Genomic DNA, 20014 nt, shown 5'->3' with positions numbered 1-20014 from the left:
CCCCAGGTGACGGCTGTGGCTGCGTCTTTTCACACTTTGTCGCTCATTTTACTCGAAGTGTCCTGATTGCTGAACCAAAAATGAATATACAGTGCGTGACCTTACTATTACTTTTATTATTTAAATCCCCCGGTGACCGCAGTGGTATGTGCCAGAGTGCTGGAGAGTTGTTTTTGTCATCCGACTAACTGCGTGGAGACAACTGTTGCGCCCACGAGCATTTAATTAAAGACATATTTATGGAATAGACGACTCCTTCCATCAGAGTGGGAATTAATTAGTCACAATTATAATGAATTAATTCAATATATGTCGAATAGCCCATGTTTTTTTGTCTCTGAATAGCTTTTTTAAAACTTCTATGCATAGTTTTCAAGTCATAGGCTATTTGATTATATAGCAGCATTAGTGGTATCTTTTCTTGATTAGAGGTAAAGTTCGGTATAAATCCAATTGATTCATCACCGCATTTCAAACGAAAGTGTGTGTGGGTGGGTGTGTGTGGGTGGGTGTGGTGCGCGTATGTTTCCAAAGTTATGGCATTAGACAGGAGCCAGCAGCTGTTATAATTAGCGATGTGTAATCTGCTGTATTCCAGGAGAGACAACATTAGATCGCCTCCCTTCTTTCCCCGGTTGCCCTCTGCCCCTTTAATGTGAGGGTGCCACTGACCCTCCAGTGCCTGTGGTGTTGAGCTGTCAGCAAGCTTACAGGCCTAAGCCCCGCGCGCTGCCCGTTAGATTGGTTTTCTTAAGAGGAAAGGGGAGACGCACGCTTATCATGCACACTTGGACGCACTTGCACTTTCTCTGTTTTTGCCTGCTTCAAACATCATCAAACCCTTACAGAACAACAGGATTGACTTTACCATCTGAAAGCCACAGAAAACCCTGCATAGCTTGATTTGAATTCACACTTTGTCTCTGCCTTTCTGTTTGTTTCTTATGTCTCTTGAATATATTTTGAGTTTACTAAAGTATAGGGAATAAGAGGTATAGTAGAGTGTCTATACCATATGCAAATTGATAAGAGTTTGGCAGTATCAACATCTCCATATTGGGAAACTGCAAGAATATCAACCATGGGGAAACAAGTATAAATCATGATTTACTGTAAAGAGCAAAGGTGACCAATGTGCCTCTATGGAGCCTGTGGCTAGTATACTAAAACAACCTCATTTAACCTATTGCTGTTTCTAGGCCAACACTACATGTACAGCTGCACTTATGACTATTTCTGGAAATATAAGTATTTTGGAGTAGGCATTGTCTATTTAAACCAGATCTATCATGCTATCCGCCAGATATCAGTGTCCTCCAATGAATTAATAAATCCGATAATAGCTCAGTCATATAGATTGAGCGCAGTTGACCTCCTGAACTCTAATCTGTATATTCTCCATTTCCATCTAGGCTCTATGTTTGCTAACACATGGTAAACTGGGATTATCATGGATGTGTGAGGACATGTTGACTGTTAACTGTCTGTGTTAATGAGTGTTTGTGTATCTGCAGCACCATTGCTACCACTACCTTTGGCTACTCTCAAGCAAGCAATATTGGCCTATTGCCATGTTTTTGTTTCTGATAATGAAATTAGAGGACTCCTGATACTCTGATGCTTCTTAGAAATAGATCTCATGCCTTTTCCTCGTGGTAAGGTATTTCGTGTACCCACAATGTCCTGGGTTTGAATGTGTCCTGGGACCTTTGTCACATGTCATCCCCTCTCCCTCTCACCCGCCTTACCTCTCTCTCTACTGTAAACTATCTAATAAAGCAGAAATATCACAAAAATAGTCCCAGGAAACATAGATCCGCGGGAAATAGAAGCACAGCCCAAGAGGAAGAGAAATTTGCCAGTGTCAAGAGTGTTGACTATTTCAGCATCCTCATTCATGCAGAATTTCAACAGATCTGCATGTCTCTACATTAAATTCTTAAACTCAAAAACATACAGGAATTTCTAGGGTTGAACAATTGTGTTAAAACTGTCAGTTCTCATTTTTTATGTCCTCTTTGTAAACATGTTCACCCACCTTCATGTTATATTCTTTATTCAGGCAGAATAGGGAAAGCTCTGGTGGGACTGGATCAGACATGGGGGACTTGACCATTCAGCTCTCTCTGGACCCTCCATTCTTCATCTCAAAAGAATGAGTCCAGTGACCAAATTACCCCAACAGATTGTAGACTGTGCCGCTTGGATTGCAGCGTGAGCTTAATCTCGGCAAATAGAGCCGAGAGCAGCCTCAATTGGGTAAAAAAGAGACAAGATGGCTTAACTTTCACTACTAGATTTGATGTGTCCATCTAAAACAGCCTTTACTGTGTGCCTTTCACATGATATATGAAGAGAAAAAAATCAACCTAAAACTTGTTTTCCCTTAGATATTGGATGACTGTTCAGGTTATTCATATGAGATTTAATTCTCGAGTCAGAAAATATCTCGAACTACACTGAGCTATAGTTTAGTTCTCAGAAAAACGAAATGTTATGGCACTGAAGTGAAGTGTTTTTGCACTTTTAAGGCTAAAGTTCCCATAGAGCGTATCGGTTACATTGGGAGGAAGGAAAATCTTGGAGTTTGAACAACTTGAATAAAACAGGAATCATCATAATTGTCTCCCTAAAACACAACAATAGAATACATTGGCATTAAAACCAATTATCAGGGTTCTATAGTGAAGCGGTTATCACATCTGCTTTACATGCAGAAGGTCCTGGGGTTGAGCACTAGGGGGGGAGGCATTGAGTGCAATGAGTGCAACATTTTAAAAAAAAAATGACTGATTGGTGGGATATCAGTCCAGCTTTCCAAATCAGTGTTTTCATCAATCCTGTCATCCCCAACTTTTCGATACTGAACTCCTCTCTTTCCCATCATCTACCATTTTTCTAACAGAGGGATGGAACGGAAAAATACGTATGCCCGGCGCCACCACAGCAATGAGTGAGTCATCGTCCATTCACTCGGAGAAGCTTGTTTCTTTGGCCCGCACAATATCTGGGCTAGGGCTAGACGCAGCCAATGGAGGCCTTGTCAACCCCCCTGATGATGATGAGCCTCCGCCTCCGGTATGGTCTCCTCTGAATGCTAACACACACCTCCCGCTCTTCCACTATGCTCTAAATTCCCTCCCTGCCATCCCTTATCCTTCAGCTCATTAATTATGTGTGTGTTTTTGTGTGTTTGTCTAGGAGTCTGGCATAGAGCTAGGCCCTGGACTGTATTTCGCTGATGGCAGGAGAAAGGTGGACTACGTTCTTTGCTACAAATACAAAAAAAGGCGGGGATCCAAGGCGCGCCTTTCCCTCGCATCCAATGGGAGTATACCAATACCATCGACAGGTCGACGGGACACGGAAGCAGATATTGTGGAGGCGGGCATGGTGGCGGGGGATTTGGAGGAGTCAAAGCTGACTGAGGAGGAGAAGGCCGTAATGAGGGAGGAGTTTGAAGCCGGGCTACTGGAAGCTGGACTACAGATAGAACGTGATAGAGAGGTGTGTGTCGGTTTCCCTTTATAGTACTTGCACTTTCTGGAGACAATTATGTTTTTTTGCATGACACATTATTTGTTTATTGTAGAGAGGCCCTCACTCCACTGTCTATGACACTATAACACTTTGGACAAGATGGTAGAAAACCATCAGTTTGAAAGTGTGAAACATCTACTGTATGATTATATTTTCACATGCCATGCACTCTGATAAACATGTAAGGGTTAGGGCCGGCCCGAAGTGATGTGACTACAAATCCTGTGATTGGATGGCTGCCATACAGGTCAAGGATAAGACTCAACCTGTCCCTAGAAGCTGGAGGACACGCCTGCTGTCTAATTAAAGAGAGAACTTCCCTTATTTAGATCAATAGCACAAGTCTAGACAGAAAACATATACAATAATAACAATGAGAAATAGAATGTGTGTTTTTGTGTGTGTTTTATGTGTGTTTTGTGTGTGCGTATGCATTCATGTACATGTGTTTTTGAGTTTTTCTGTGTGTGTGTGTGTGTGTGTGTATGTATGTGTGTGTGTGTGTGTGTGTGTGTGTGTCTGGGTGAGAGAAGATTGCGTGTTAAATCAGCTGCTGTTTTGGTTGAGGATTAAGACCGCTGACAGTAAGTGTGAAGCCAAAGGCCAGATTATAGGGCCTTATTAGAGAGTGATCCACTACTCGGAAGTGTGTGCGTTGGCATGTGCATGCATATGCCCCAATTGTTGCGCTGGTGGTTTTAACTCAGGTTGAATGGGAAGAAGGAAGAGCTGAGTGTCATTGTCAGTGTGTGCAGTATCAGTGTTTTTTCTGTCTGTCTGTCTATGGCCAAATATGATGAGGCTCTGTGGCCACTACCATACAAGAAGTGGGTCAATTTCAATTCAGTCAAATATACCTTTGCAGAATTAAAAAAAAGAAAAAAAAAGAAAAACAGTGAATGATTCATTTGAATATTGAATGCGGTTGATTGGGGAATGAGTGTGATCATTTGGGCGTAAGTAAGGCTACAACACCAGGTAGTCTACAGTAGTTTTCTTGCCAGATGATGTGCAATGTTCTCATGAATGTGCAGTTATTATTGTACAGACTCACTAAGCCAGAGTAGGTTCTTCTGACTGTCAGGCTCAAGGTAGAGCAGAGTCTGCTACAGTTGAAAAGGCTGTAATGGGTTTTTAATGCCATCGCTGGAAACTGCTGATAACACATACAACATCAGAGGTGGAGCGGCCGCTTGTGAAGCCTGTGCAGCTGTACTGTATGTGTCTTGCTCTAAGGATACTACAGTAATTGTGGCTTGTCAATTTTCAGATGATGCAAATTAATGTGGCAGGGTAAGATTCAGTTAGCCACCCCACCAGTTCATTATTATCTCAGTGCTCCAGATCTGCATTCGTTCCTTGTAGCTTCTGGGACTGTAAGGTTCTGGACTTGGACTAATGGGATCCCCTACCAAATAGCATCCTTATAACACAAAGTAGCATACTTACAGTATAGTTTTAGATGTGGCTCAACTGCCTGTGTGGGGACAAGTAGCTGGAGCAAATTAAATGCAAAGAGAGAAAGAGAGAGAGTGAAGGAGAATGGCAGAGACGGATATAGAATAGGTTACAACTCCCATCTTAGGCTGAGGGGAAAAGGCAGGGATGTTTTCAATTCAGTTTGATTTATTGAAAAAATCTACATATATCCTATGATTACAACTTTGAAACAGATTTTTCAAATAGTGCTTGATGTGATGAAATAATGCATGGAGGGTTTGTGTTCACATTTCACATTAATGTGTGTGTTTATGTGTGTTTATGTGTAGAGGTCGCATGGTATAGGGTTTATTCGACTGCACATCCCATGGCCAATACTCAGCCGAGAAGCGGAGCTTCAGAAGATCAAAGTTGCTGTGAAAAAGGTCAGCTTTTTACCGCAATCCTTTACACACCCTGGTCACTATAATTCCCGTTTCACATAGAGTATTTTTGACCATTTGCTTTTTTTTGACAAGATTGCTATTCTTACACAAGATAATCCTGTCTTTTGTAGTGATAAGCTAGATAAGATCATGTGATATGGGTAGTATGGTAAATATAATATGGTATGATTGAGTATATTTGATCAAAGTGCATGCTTTATGCTTTAATTGAGCAGAGGTGTGAATTGCGGGAACGGACGGGCATTGCCGGCATCTGGGATTCCATGGCGACCACAATCAACAAGCCGTTTCAACCAGACGTCGACGATTTTGACATCCAGAGAGACTCACAGACACGCATCCGCTTCAAAACCCTCAAACACCCTTTTATCAGAGACAAGCTCCACCTGTGAGTACTTATACCCTCACACACCATGCACGTGCACACACACACACACACACACACACACACACACACACACACACATACACACACACACACACACACACACACGAGCATGCACCTGTAGTGGAATGGTAAATGTTAGAAAACTGACCCACTTGGTCACCCTTGGTTTGGGACGCACATAACTTTCAGTGATTTCGATAACTCAAGCCTAATACCTAAAGCAGGCCATGTGTTTTTATCTTCGTCATCATAAACTGTTGAAGCTCTCAAGTAAAGTGAACGTATATTGTTTGATTTGCTGTCTTTCACCACTTAAAATGAGAATTCTGCAAGCTGTGGGCTACTTGGTCATGGCAAGTTAGTTGAAGCAGTAAAGTCAGTGGAAAACATTCACTTGTAGCTAAGATAACTGACAGTAACAGTAACTTCCTTAGATAGTCCTAATGTTTGTTTTACCAAACACAAAAAAACACACCTAGACATGGAGAGGGCACTTCTTTCCGTTATACAAAAATGTATTGAACAGTGACCTCAATATGTACTGGACCAGAACTTGTGTGAACAGTTTTACTCCTAGGATTGCACATGTCTGTAACCGCTCTTTGTCATTTTCTGCAGGTATGACATCAAGTCAACAGAAACCCTATTTGACAATGCAACACGCAGCAGAATGGTGAGTGCATGAAAAAATCCTCAAATTTTATACTGTGAGGAATACTTTGTAAATCTGTTAAAATCATCTGTCTTCATATCTGAATGCTAATACTATTTGTGTTCTGCTATTTTTGTGTCTAGGTTGCTGAGATTATTTCCCGTACACCCTGCACACAAACATGCCAGACCACTGGTGAGCTCTAACTTTTGCTTTGGTTGTAGTCTCTTTTTCATACTGTTCATGTGCCTGCTATCAGTCTGATTTCATACTACCTGTAACATGGTGTTACACTCCCTATAGGCATCACGTCACTATTGGCTCGGGGTGTCTACGACTCCGCCTTCCCTCTGCATGATGTGAGTATAACAGCAATGGCCAGACAGTAGGACATTTTCTCAAAAATCTATCCATACTCATTGCATATCTTTATTAAAATAGTTTTGTTAAAAATATTGAAAATGCATTCATTTAGGATTTTTTTGTGTTATACTTGACAAAATGCTTTATTATATCTAACAGGAAAGGACATTCTAGAAATATACAGTATTATTATGGCTATAGTATATGGAAGACACATAACATCAGATTTGGTAGTGAAAAATGGAGAATTAAAACCATATTGAGGGAAAAATATTGTTCCAAACACTTAACTACAACCTGATGATTTTGAGTAAAATATAAAATAAGTCAATTTAGTTCATATGAAGAGCTGGTAATGTTGTTTTTCAGGGGTCGTTCACAAGGAGAGGACGGAGAGATCAGCGAAATGACAGACAGGTGAGATCTACGATGAACAATATTGGAATGAATGTGATTGACAAAGTTGTGTTCATGTTTTGTTAACTAGTAACTCTAGTACATACTCCATGCCTATAATGAAATAAATATAGTTTTGGTATGTGTCCTTCTGAGCATTTGACTCACTTTCAGATGACAATGTTAGGGTCAATTCAATAAAAGTTCAATAATTAAAAAATATTAGACATTTGTCATAAGATGGCTCTTGTTACTATTAAACCAGAAAACAATCAAGATTTAGTGTGTTCATTTATATTACTGAATTAGTTCAAACTGATCCCAACCTTGTTGCTACTGTGTGATGAGAGTCTAAACCTGTTTAGGTCTGAACACAATATTCACACATGCATCACATGCCTTTGTGATGCCATTTCCGTCCTGTATAGTCTTTTTGGTGTTTAACTGTTGTGGCATGTGCTTGGGTGTCCTTCAGCTCCTCCACGAAGAATGGGCCAACTATGGAGTCATGCATAAATACCAGCCGGTGGACCTGATCAGGTACAGAGCAGTCAGTGCAAAAAAGTGTAAATCTCCAAGCAAAGCCAAGCAGCTAGTTGATACGTTAACTTTGTGTTGACAGGAAGTACTTTGGAGAGCAGATTGGATTGTATTTTGCCTGGCTGGGTGTTTACACTCAGCTCCTCATCCCTCCCTCTGTACTGGGGATCATTGTCTTCCTGTACGGCATATTTACTGTTGACACCAACGTGCCGAGGTAGGAAGATAAAAATCCTTAAATCTCTTTGCATCAAGTACATATGTGATGTTATTTAGTGCACATGTTTGGCACATTGATATATTTATTCTACATATTCTGTTTGTTTATATGAGTTTGTTCATTTTGTGTATGTGTATTTCAGTCAGGAGACATGCGATGACAATCTGAACATCACCATGTGTCCGCTGTGTGACGGAGTGTGTGACTACTGGCGTCTGAGTTCGGTGTGCTCATTGGCCCGAGCATCATACCTGTTTGACAACGGAGCCACTGTCCTCTTTGCTATTTTCATGTCCCTATGGGGTAAATATACACTCTCATCCTCTAAATACACCTTTCTGAAAAGATATCTTGCAACAAGGATATATATTGCTTAACCAGCCAGCTCTTGGAAACTAACAGAGGACTGGGGGACAGTTTACAATTTATTTGATTGTATCTTTTTATAATTTATCCTTTATTTAATCATAGTAGTCACATTAAGATTAGCATCTCTTTTTTAAGTGAGTCCTGGCCAAGATAGCAGCATAAAGAAGGGTTTCACAGAAAACCATGACACATTAAGGTAGCACAGTCATGCATAAGATCAATACAGCAAATATATACACGTCCTGGAGAGAGTAGAGTAGCCCTTGGAAGCATTAGTTAAGCAGTACTTAAAGCATTTACGCTTCTGTTTGACATATTTACTGTTAAAGCCAATTCATTTGTTCTTTAAAATGGTCTACTCCAATGATATAGTCATTATTGCTTATCTTTCTGAGACACAAAATGAACTTCATGAGATCATGGTGCATGGTTAAAGGAAATCAACACATGCGCTGGAGCTTTATAGGTGCTCAGCTGGAGGGGTTGGGTGGGGTGTGGGGGGGTATGTATGAGTTTGGTGAGTGAAGCTATGTTGACGTTGACGTTAAAAACTAAGAGAATTGCTGAACAAAATGCCCCTACAGTTATAAAATCACCATGGTACTTCCTGGCATATCATTGTACAGTACACCAACCTTGAGGTGTACTGCCTGGTGTACAAGCGCACTCTGTATTTCCCTTATCCAGGGCCCTAGGGCTCTGTGTGGCCTAAACACAGCGCACTGCAAAAAGTGCTACGAACCAACGAACACAGAGTCCGGCTCTTATAGAGGTGCTCCTCCTGTTCACCTAAAACTACTACAGTAGCCTATATGGTCACTGCAAACATCCCAATTCCACTGCCCAATCATTGATTAAATTGTTTGCATGCAGTTATGCTTAAATGCTTTAATAACAGGGAATATATTCGCAAGTGTACTAATGTGCTTCTACAGGTTCAGTAACAAATTGGCAAGCTTATGATTTTTTGGGTTAAAATCTGGCTCATGACCTTTGTTGTATGTTGTTCTCTTTCTCCCATCTTTCTTGTCCCTCTCCACTCTATAGTATCTAAAAAAAGAGAAGAAATACCAAATAAGCTTTGGAAATTGAGCTAGTATCCAGAGGCCTTTTTATGAAATTGTTTTTGACCCAACAAGAACATTTGAAGAAATAATATTAACTCCTTCCAGCTATACACCCTAGATAGAAAATAGATGTAATGTGGCAGCGAAGGGAATGTATTCTATTCTGGTATGTTGTTTTGGACGTGGCTCTCTGGTTTTGGACTTTGAGTATTATTGTCTGTGATTACCATGGAGCCACTCAGAGTGTAGTGCGTAAACATAGACATCGCTATCAGTTGTCCGTATAGTTACTGTTTGATTGATACGTTAACATTTGTGCATTAAAAAATCTTAGTTTTGCTGTTTTTCCTTTTATTTTAACCCTTTTTTAAGCAGGCAAGCAGACTAAGAATGCATTCTTAAATACATATGTTAGGCTTCTGAGTTGCTCCACAGCAGTTTTGGCTTCAGTGCCTTGCTCAAGAGCACTTTAATGGTAGCTGTTGTGGAAGGTGTTCCCCATGCAAAGATTATTATATAGCAATTTGCAGCTTGGTCAAATATCATTCAAAAGAAGATAGTTCTCAGGGGTTTTTAACATTTCTCATGCTTGATCACTATTTTTACGTGTGTGTGTGTGTGTGTGTTTGTAGCTGCCTGTTTCCTCGAGCACTGGAAGAGGCGACAGATGTGTCTGAAACATACCTGGGACCTGACAAGCTTGGAGGATGAGGAGGTACAGTGCATGCATACATACATAAACACAGACACACACGCTTTGTATCTGTCTTTCTCTCTATTACTTTTCACATCCCCTGTTGTGTTTTTAAGCAGTCAGGGTGAGTGTGTTGACCTCATATCCCAGGTCAGGCACAAGGACAGAGGTCAGGGTGATGTGTGTCAGTTCACAGATTAAAACAACACTCAAAACAACACTCTCCCCATACACACACACACACACACACATACACATCAATACATGCACTGACACCACTCTGCCCATGACTGTAATGAGATTGGGCTGTTCTTAAAGCAGTGAGCTTGCTGGATAAGGTGAAGCAGCAGGGTCTCAACATACATACTCTCAGACTAATACACCTCTAATTCTCTCTCTCTCTCTTTCTCTTCCTTTCCCTCTCTCTTTCTCTTTCACACATACGCCTGTTAATGTGATGCTAATGTTTTTTACTCTATTCCTCTCTCTGCTGCCTAAAGGAGCGAGTCCAGGTGGGAGAATTTCTATACTGAATAAGTGTGAAAATGAATCAGAAGTGAATTAGAGTCTGGCCTGGGCAGTTGCACTTTTTAAGTGTGGTGTCGTTCTGTGCATTGCATATTACCAGGCATATTCTTCACTAGACAGGCCAAGTATTAAACTCTTGCTGATCATCTTGTGATGATATCATAAAATTGTGAAGCAAAGTAATCTGTACCACCATGCATATAGTATGTAATATGTGAATATTGAGGGTCAAAAATAGCACTGGATTTTAATCATAAAAAAGAAAAGAAAGAAACAGTTGAGTTCTTTCAAAGACTTTGTGCAACATCCTGTTGTGAGGCTAAAACTTGAGGACACTTCATGTAGGAACTTAGGGAAGACCTAAAACTTAATATCATGCAATTGCAATTAAAAATGTTGAATGTCGATAAATGTGAATGTAATTATGTTGTTATATGAATTTGTAACAAAGTTAAGTTGGCAGTCATTTATGTCCTGGTTGTAACTGGTAACTGAAACTGAAACTTACAGTGAAATAACTAAAATAAAAAATGTGATGTGACTATGTTTTTGCCCTGTTGGATATGGTGCTTCACTTTGTGCAGACCCATATTGTTTACCAGTGTATTTTTAACGTCTGTGTTTGTGTTGCAGGAGGAGCTAAGACCTGAATATGAAGCTGCTCTACAGGAGAAGAAAGAGAAGATGAGAGCAAAGACTAAAAATAAGGTATTGGATCTGAGTGTGATGTGTATGCACATACAGTAAATGTGTGTATGTTTGTGTGTGTCACACTGAGGCGATCACTTGAGCAGGTCCAAATAGAGTTTAATTAGCTCATTGTGCTGTAACAGGAATGAAATTGCACAGGTGCAATTAAACTGATAAGTTTCTCCCTTTTCTCTCTCCCCTTCCCATCTCTCCCACTCCCTGTTTTAACTCTGCTGCAGTTTGCTAAAACTGGGGATGGTGTAGATGGAGAAACAGACCGGATGCTGGGCTCCCAGGTAACACTGCACCTCTCTCTGTATGAGAGGGCAAGAGATGGGCAGAGTTGTTGGATGGAAAGGGCGGGGGAGAGGCAGGGCTGTTACATTTAGGTGATTTAAGCTCGCTTCATGCAGACTGTTAACAGGGATCTCACCACTTCACACCCAGCCAGGTTAACTCTAAATTGTAGCCAAACAAACAAAGCCAACGATTAGATCGCAGTCTGTCTGAGTTCTTAGTCTACATTCAAGTTATTCAAGATTAACTCAACATGTGTATGTATGTGTTTGTGTCGGTGCGTAAAGAGGAAACCCCCTTCTCCTCCTGTGGATGGTTGAGTCCAAAGCTGCTTACCTGCCTGAGATTAGCCCAGATTACTGATGGAGAGGGGGGAGGGAGAGGAAGGAGACGAGGGGATTTCTGTCCTCTCAGATGGCAAACATGTACCTGCCGTACAGAAAACATATGTGTGTGCATAGAACATGTGCTCAACTTTTATTAGATTGACAACACATATTGTAAATGCACATGGCAAGCACATAGTGTGTGTGTATGTGTGTTTCTGTGTGTGTATGCGTGTGTGTGTTTGTGTGAGTGTTTACCTGAGTAATATGTTTGTTTTTCCTGACAGCGAGAGCCAGAGTCCCTGGACATTGAGGATCACCTGTCAGGTTACCTCATTAACGTGTCCACCCTACTACTACTGGTACTGCATCCATACTCCATACTCCATACTCCATTATTGATCCCCCTATTACTCTTTTATAATGCTGTCACACTACACCATGCTCCATGATTATTGTCATTTTTTATGATGGTATCAGGCAGTCAACTGTAAGTCAGTATCAACACTTAGTCACCACGTATGCCTTTTCCCTATATCCTTATTATCTCTATCAATTTATCCCTCTATATTATTTATTTACTATTGCCCTCATTCTATCCATCAATTCCTGCTTCGATCTACAGTGAAATTATAATAACATTAAATAATAATAATCATGATAATAATAATAATAATAACAATAATTACTTTACTTGTATAGCACTTTTCTAAAAACAATGTTTACAAAGTGCTTTACATACAATAAAATTATCACTAGCAACAATTTTCATTGGCTGTTATCTAACATTTTATGTGTCTGTGTGCACGTGTGTTTGAATGTCATCAGATCGGCGCAACCTTCTCAGCAGTGTTTGGAGTGGCAATGTATCGCATCTGCATGCTGACGGTATGGTCCATGAACCCCGATCCTGAGGCCAAGGCCAGTGTGAGGATGACCGTCACGACAACAGGCATCATCCTCAACATGCTGGTGGTTCTGGTGTTGGAAGAGGTCTATGGAGCGATTGCTGTGTGGCTGACTGAGCTGGGTATTGAAACTCTTTATATACCGCATCGCTGTAATCACCAACGTTAGCTCCAGCATACCCCACTCCCAACAGCTCTGCATACACACCCCCTCGCTGAGCGAATCCAGAATAACATAACACAGTGTCTCTGACACAAATACAATAGCACCGCCTACATTAACCAATTACTGATGTGCATTAGCACGGCTTTTGCAAAAGGCCAATAATTATCATAAACAATGCTGAGCACCTTATAATGTTAGTAGCATCATGCCACTACAGCGGTGCAGCATAGCAACAAATATAATAATGAATATATTAGTCCTATCAGCTCATAATAAAAACATTACAAACTGACTTAGCTTTGCTTCATCAGGCTCAGCCATGCGAGCCTTGAGTGAGTGACTGATTTTGACAGATTTTAAAATATACATAAGTTTGATAGCTGTTAGGCCACCACCACACACATATAGTAAAATTGTCAAGGAATGTAACACACAATAAAGACAAAAAGACGTATTTCCATTGTGGTCCTATTAGATCTAGTATTAGATCTAATTTGTAGGGTTAGACTAGTCTACAGTCGAAAACAAATGTTAAATAACCTGTCCAGGAGACAAATGGCCAACTCTGCATCAGTTTTAATTCCTTTGGTCTTTCAACAACAATACAAATGCTTGTTTTTGTTTTTGACCTTGCCCTATCAAAGGGTATTTCAGAGGCCTACTGGATTTTTCTTGGCCTTATGACTGGCTGCTGCTCTGCCATATTTTACACTACCCACCTATCCTTGGGGGAACTGGTGGAATAGTTATGAGGGGTGGAAGGGGTTCCAGCTAGGGAGGAGATCATTTATGCCCCGAAAAATACAGTGAGCTGAGTACAGGGAACAACAACAAACCAAATAGGAACAAAATAATTTGAAGTTCATCCTTCCACCGTATCTTTGGACATACTGAGATTGTAGACTAGATGAAAGTGAAAATTTAAACTTGTAACTTCTACTATACTACTGTAGTCCATTCCCTCTTGGAAGAAAGTGGTCTTAAACCTAGTGTGTTTTCATAATTGAGCTGCCGCCAACTGAAGAGAATCAAATCTTTTACATTGCTGGTGTTTACAGACATCACAGCCAATTAATGAAAGAGTGATTGTTTTTGAGACTCAGTAATAGCACTCTCGCAGTAAAATGCTTTAGAATAACAATTTCAAATATTTTGAGCAGATTTCAGAGATTCAGAAAGCTAGGGACCCACCTGCTTCTGACGTGTTCACAATCTACAGAACAGTCACACAGGTGACTGAGCCTAGAGCAGCTTTATGATGCCAAGCAGAGAGGCTTGGTTGAGGATTGAACACCTGACCTGTTGTCAGGGTCGACTTCCGAGCCATGGGGTCACTGCACTCTGACCTTGCTGAATTCTATATATAGAAGGAATTACTCAAGCCAGTTTCTGTTTGGCTGCATTACATACAGTGGTTTCCAAAGACAGTCGTGATGTTTTGAACAACTTTTTCCTCACAGTGTACAACACACAGTATGTAGCCATTGAAGGCCAGCTTACTGCTTTGGATATTACAGTTGCAAGTCTCTATTTCACACTTTTTGATTGAGTATCAGCAACTGGTTCGCTAATGTTTGTGCTGTACTATAAAATTGATATTGTGTATATAATGATGTTATTGCCTGTCTCTCCTTTCCATCAGAACTTCCTAAGACAGAGGCAGAGTTTGGGGAGAGGCTGATCTTCAAGTCATTCTTCCTCAAATCCATGAACGCCTTTGCACCCATTTTCTATGTGGCCTTCTTTAAGGGAAGGTGTGTACAGTCTTGTTTTTAGTCTTCATGTCTCTGTCAACAAGGGCCAATACAGAATGCAAATATCACACCATATTGTATGTGGATGCATCTCTCTTTTTTTTTTAATCTTACTTCACTCACTCTTTACTTTGTACCCCCTCTGTCTGTCTCTGCTCCTTGCTTGGTCTTCTCTTCATGCAGGTTTGCTGGGCGGCCTGGCGATTATGTTTACATCTCTGGGGACTATCGCATGGAGGAGGTGGGTTCATTTACACATGGTTATTGTGTGTGTGTGTGTGTGTGTGTGTATGCGCATCTTTGTCTTAAGTACATGTGTGTTATATATATTCCACAGTGTGCACCACCAGGCTGCCTCATCGAACTGTGCATCCAGCTCAGTATGATCATGCTAGGGAAGCAACTCATCCAAAACAATGTGTTCGAGGTTCTTGTACCGTACGTATTTTAAGCCCTAACTACATACATTTCTGACAAAATTGTACCATTGAGCACAATCTCTACTCTCTATGAGAAAGAATATACAATGCTTGCTCTCACTCTGTCATCTCTGTCTTGCTTTATTTTTTATTTTTTTTCCAGTAAGCTGAAAAAGATGTACAGAACGATGCAGGAGGAAAAAGGGAAGAAAAGAGCAGCGGAGGATGAGGAGGATGACACAGAAAGGAAGAGGCCAAAGCAGCAGTTTGACAAAGATTTTGCCCTGGAACCCTTCGAAGGCGTGAGCCCAGAATACATGGAAATGAGTGAGTCTCTCTTATACTCATTTGCTCGCTCATTCATTCACTTAGTCACTCACTCATTCACCCACTGTAACTGTGTGTGTGTGTGTGTCCGTGTGCTTGTCTATGTTCATATTTACAGTAATCCAGTATGGGTTCGTGTCTCTGTTCGTGGCCTCCTTCCCTCTGGCACCAGCCTTCGCTCTGCTCAACAACGTCATTGAGATTCGCCTCGATGCTGCGAAATTTGTCACTGAGATCCGGAGGCCTGATGCTGTGAGGTGTAAAGACATAGGTACAGATCACAAGCGGGAGCATATCCACTCTGTCAGTCTCTGTGTGAATGTGTAATACGTTGTCCTGGAACTTTTACTCACCTTCTTTCCCTTTACTCCACTCCACCCCTCCATTTTTGTCTCCATATCTCAATATCTGTCTGTCTGTGTCTCTCGCTCTTTCTCTTACACACACACACGCATACATACACACACATGCACACACACACACACACACACACACACATACACACACAAACATCGCCCTTTCCCTCTTTGTCTCTTTTCCTGCACATGCTGTCTCCAGGGATTTGGTACAACATTCTCTGTGGAATCAGCAAGTTCTCTGTCATTACAAATGTAAGTGTGTGTGTGTCTGCTGTGCCCATAACCTTTGACCTCTGGCGGACAAAGGCTTACTGAGCCAATGTACACAACATCCTCATTTGGACAATAGGTGATGATGATTTCCTGTCAAAAGCGTGTCAATACCGACATCTCTATGGGTTCACTGTTTCAGATCCATGAGTGTGTTGCTTTATGCCATATGAAACACAGTGAAATAGATGCTATATGCCATCATTAATTTAATATGATGGCATACATAACTCTAAGTATCCATCTGTAGATGTGTTGGCTCGACCTCTTGGTTGTACATTTTTGTAGATTCATTGATTTTGCGTCATAGATTCATGTTGTTCCAGCAGCTGTTATCTTTTAGCAGATATACAGTTGTCCAGCATTACAGCTATATCAGAGCAGAGATGTAGAGAAGTTGCAAAAATTGATAATTGATATGAGATATTTTCAAGTTTGTATAAAGTAGATAGTGCTATTAGTATTAAATTATTGGTATGAATGAGGCTTTTGCCTATCCAAGTGAATGTGGTTGATATTGACCTAGTGACCTGGTACATGATCATGTGGCAGAATACAGTACTATCAGTTCTTTGTTTTTCTCCCTAGGCATTTGTCATCTCCTTCACGTCGGAGTTCATTCCGCGGATGGTGTACCAGTACATGTACAGTGTGAATGGCACTATGAATGGCTACACAGAGCACTCGCTGTCCTACTTTAATGTTACCAACTTCCCACCGGGTACCGCACCCACGTCCACGCTCATCACCGGAGTCTCCATCTGCAGGTCAGAGTAACACTCTTATCTTTGACCAGCCTTGACCTTCCTCTGAACCTTGCAGCTTAAGTTGCTTCAATACAGAACTCTTGCCTAGACTTCTCAAAAATTGTGCAATGCGGCACTATCTGCAAGGATTAAATTGTTTACGCTAAAACGTACTTAGCATAACCAGATTGTTAAGTAAGTTTACCAAACACATTGCTTTAATTTTCTTCTATAAGGTGTGGAGAAGATGTTACCTTGCTAACACCTAGACTTACTCTGTCTCTGTGTATCAGGTATAAGGACTACAGAGACCCACCATGGGAATCAGATGCCTACACCTTCTCTAAACAGTACTGGTCTGTCCTGGCTGCAAGACTGGCCTTTGTCATCTTTTTCCAGGTATGAGACAGACAAACAATATTTCCCAATAAGACCCTTTCCTCTCATTTCTGGCTAATGGAGACAGTAGGAAAAGTTCAATACTGTCAGACAGAACTGTTCCATGACATATTTCAAAGCCATTCCCCTTCTGCTCTGATCCACACCCTGATATCTAGCTCCACTTATAAATCATCAATTAAATAATACTTTCTTTACTCTTTAATGAAAAATACAGTGTCAGTATTATTTATCTTTAACGCAAATCAAAAAATAGGGGGACCATCATAGGGGACCATGAATAAAGTAGAGCAGAAATTAGGTCCAAGGACACTCATGTAAATGCAATGACCCACAGCAAGAAAATTCTTTAGGGTGTTTAGCTATTCCTAATTCCTTTGTCTTTCACCCTGCAGAACCTGGCCATGTTCCTTAGCATGCTGGTTGCCTGGATGATCCCAGACGTGCCGCGGTCTCTGCGGGAACAGCTGAAGAAAGAGAACATGATGCTGATGGAGTTTCTGCTGAGTGACGAGCAAGCGGGACGTACCAAAGGTCACGCCTCCAAGCGCTCCAGCTCGTGCTTTCCCGCAAACATAGACATTGTAGTGGAGGCGCCACCTCAAGAAGAGGAGGGGAAACAAGTGGTGGCGGTGGTGGAGGAGCTGGAGGTTGAGATCAATCTGGACGAACCCAGAAGGAACAGCGGCAGTGATCCAGAGCTTGGGAGGTCAATTGAAGAAGTCGAAGAAGATGGAGGAGGAATGGGAGGAGATGATGGTGGAGGAGGAGAAGGCGGAGAAAAGGAAGAAGATGGAGAAATGAATAAAGGGGATGGTGGAGGGGATAAAGAGGGAGAGGGAGAAGAGGAAAAAGAGGAAAAGAAGGAAGTAGAAAAAGAGGAAGGAGGAGAAAGAAAGGAAGAAGAAAGTAAAGCTGAAGTGAAGGCAGAAGAGGAGCAGCATTTCTCTGTTGATCTGGACGCCTTCATGAATGAGTTGGGCCTGTTAGGTGAGAGGAGAAAACTTAATGTTTCTTTCTTTTAGTCTTCTGCAAAGCTTTTTGCTTGTATATTTGCAGTGTCTATCAATGTGTCACATTTTCTATGAAGTAAATGTTGATGCCTTGTGATTAATTTTTGCCTTAAATTTGTTTTCATGTAGATGAGGAACCCTCATCCAGCACGGCTAAAGATAGAGAGCTGCCCCGCTCAGGCTCCAAACAGCAGTACCACGAAGACCATGAGCTCCCAGCACGCCCGGATCTATCATCTAAGAGAGGCTCGTCCCAGAGTCTTAAGGGCTCCAAGGCAGACATCAGGTCCCAGACATCGGATCCCAGGCTCTTCTCACTAATTGGTCCTCCTCCCAGAGACCCAGGCTCTAGGGCAAAGGCCCGCTGCTCCACCCTACCTTCCCGCCAGAGAGGTGCTGAAGTTTGTTACAGCCTGCCGCGCCCTAGCCACTCCACCAGCCTCACCAAGTTCCAGCAGATGTCCACACTAACTCCTCCTGCCCGTCTATGCCCTTCATCGTCAGTCTCATCCAACCCATTCTCTCTCTCGCACACACCGTCTACATCCCCACATCCCACGCAGCCCCCACCTGTCCACCCCGAGTCCCCGCAGCCCACAGCCCCCTCACCCAGTGAACTCTTCGTGCTGAAAGGCCCTCCACCCCAGCAGCCGCGCTCCAGGGCCAAAGGCCGCTGCTCCACCTTGCCTGCCCGCCAGAGAGGCCCCGGGGCCGAGGAGTGCACCACCAAGCCTAGCCACTCCACCAGCTTTACAAGGCTGGGAGACCGCATCCCGCCGTCCCGCAGTGAACTGAAGCGTGACACTCACGTATGAGAAGAGGGAGACAGCAACGGACAGGGAAAGAGGGTGGGAGGGGGAGGGGAAGGGGAAGGACTATCCAGATTAGCCTCACCTTTCTTTGTGCCTGGAGCCTCCCCCCTCCCTCGGGCCTCCCTATCTGCATACACAATATCTGGGGTCTATAAAGAGACCATCCAGACGAACTGAACCTCCTTTTTATCCTCTTAATCTTCATGGAGACGTTTATACCGCTCAATGGTTTAGTGTTGATCTGGACAAGGGGAGTGGTGGACAATTCAGAGTTACACTGCAGTGCTCTGGAACTCTCTTTGCCATGCCTGAAGAAATTTACCATTGAAACTAAGACTCTTTCTACTATTTTTTGGTTGTTTTTTGTTGGTTTGTTATTGCCACAGCTCAATAGCCACTGATCCTCTGTTAGTCTCAGTCAAACACATGCAGCAGTGCTGCCTTGTAGACCAGAGGGAGATGGAAATTATACAGCACAACTAGTATAAATCAAAAGAGTTATGCTTGTAGATCTACTATTTATTTTTAGTGTTTTGATATATAAAAATATTCAAAATTATAATAAAATAACGACACATTTTTGAAATCTTTTTTTCCTTGTGAACTCTCAAGGTCATGGGGTGAACCTGTTTGATGGTGAACATTTCAGTCATGTTGTCCGTGCCACAAGTGCTTGGATAATGGAAAGGAAGGGTAAAATTGGACGTACCACTCTATTCATTGCATTTTAGATTAAGAAATGATCGATATCAAATGTCTGAGAGGTGAGAAATACAACACATGTCTAGAGGTGCTTCTCTTCAGCGATGGTGAGCAGAAACATGTCATCATGATGTTGAATAACCTCGCCTAATCAGTTCTCAGAACAGACCTGACTGGCAGTAA

General features: G+C 41.8%; 1 protein-coding gene across 1 annotated transcript; it reads left to right on the top strand.

Moving 5' to 3' along the window:
- The first annotated feature begins 2949 nt into the window (after nt 1-2949).
- LOC139659410 (anoctamin-1-like) lies at nt 2950-19600 on the top strand. The gene is made up of 28 exons (XM_071537673.1): nt 2950-3078; nt 3202-3507; nt 5310-5405; nt 5642-5814; nt 6433-6487; nt 6610-6661; nt 6770-6825; nt 7199-7246; nt 7701-7765; nt 7848-7982; nt 8128-8288; nt 10054-10136; nt 10616-10627; nt 11277-11351; nt 11573-11629; nt 12244-12318; nt 12785-12986; nt 14673-14784; nt 14968-15025; nt 15122-15222; nt 15367-15530; nt 15649-15801; nt 16089-16141; nt 16748-16926; nt 17199-17304; nt 17700-18120; nt 18178-18294; nt 18447-19600. Exons 1-28 carry the CDS (start codon nt 2950-2952, stop codon nt 19130-19132), a joined length of 3930 nt encoding a protein of 1309 aa, XP_071393774.1. The 3' UTR covers nt 19133-19600.
- Nucleotides 19601-20014: the final 414 nt, after the last annotated feature.

This window comes from Centroberyx affinis, unplaced genomic scaffold (assembly GCF_046629955.1).
Source record: "Centroberyx affinis isolate AG114_WGS23_722 - 3 ecotype Tasmania unplaced genomic scaffold, CSIRO-AGI_Caff_v1 ptg003102l_1, whole genome shotgun sequence".
NCBI lineage: Eukaryota > Metazoa > Chordata > Actinopteri > Beryciformes > Berycidae > Centroberyx > Centroberyx affinis.
The sequence above is the reverse complement of the archived record's forward strand: the minus strand, read 5'-3'. Positions and strand labels throughout refer to the sequence as shown.

Coding starts and splice junctions, on each gene's coding strand:
- LOC139659410 (XM_071537673.1), top strand. CDS start 2,950: ATGAGTGAGTCATCGTCCATTCACTCGGAGAAGCTTGTTTCTTTGGCC. Junction 12,987..14,672: donor TGTGTGGCTGACTGAGCTGG/GTATTGAAACTC, acceptor CCTTTCCATCAG/AACTTCCTAAGACAGAGGCA. Junction 18,121..18,177: donor AGAAATGAATAAAGGGGATG/GTGGAGGGGATA, acceptor AGAAGGAAGTAG/AAAAAGAGGAAGGAGGAGAA.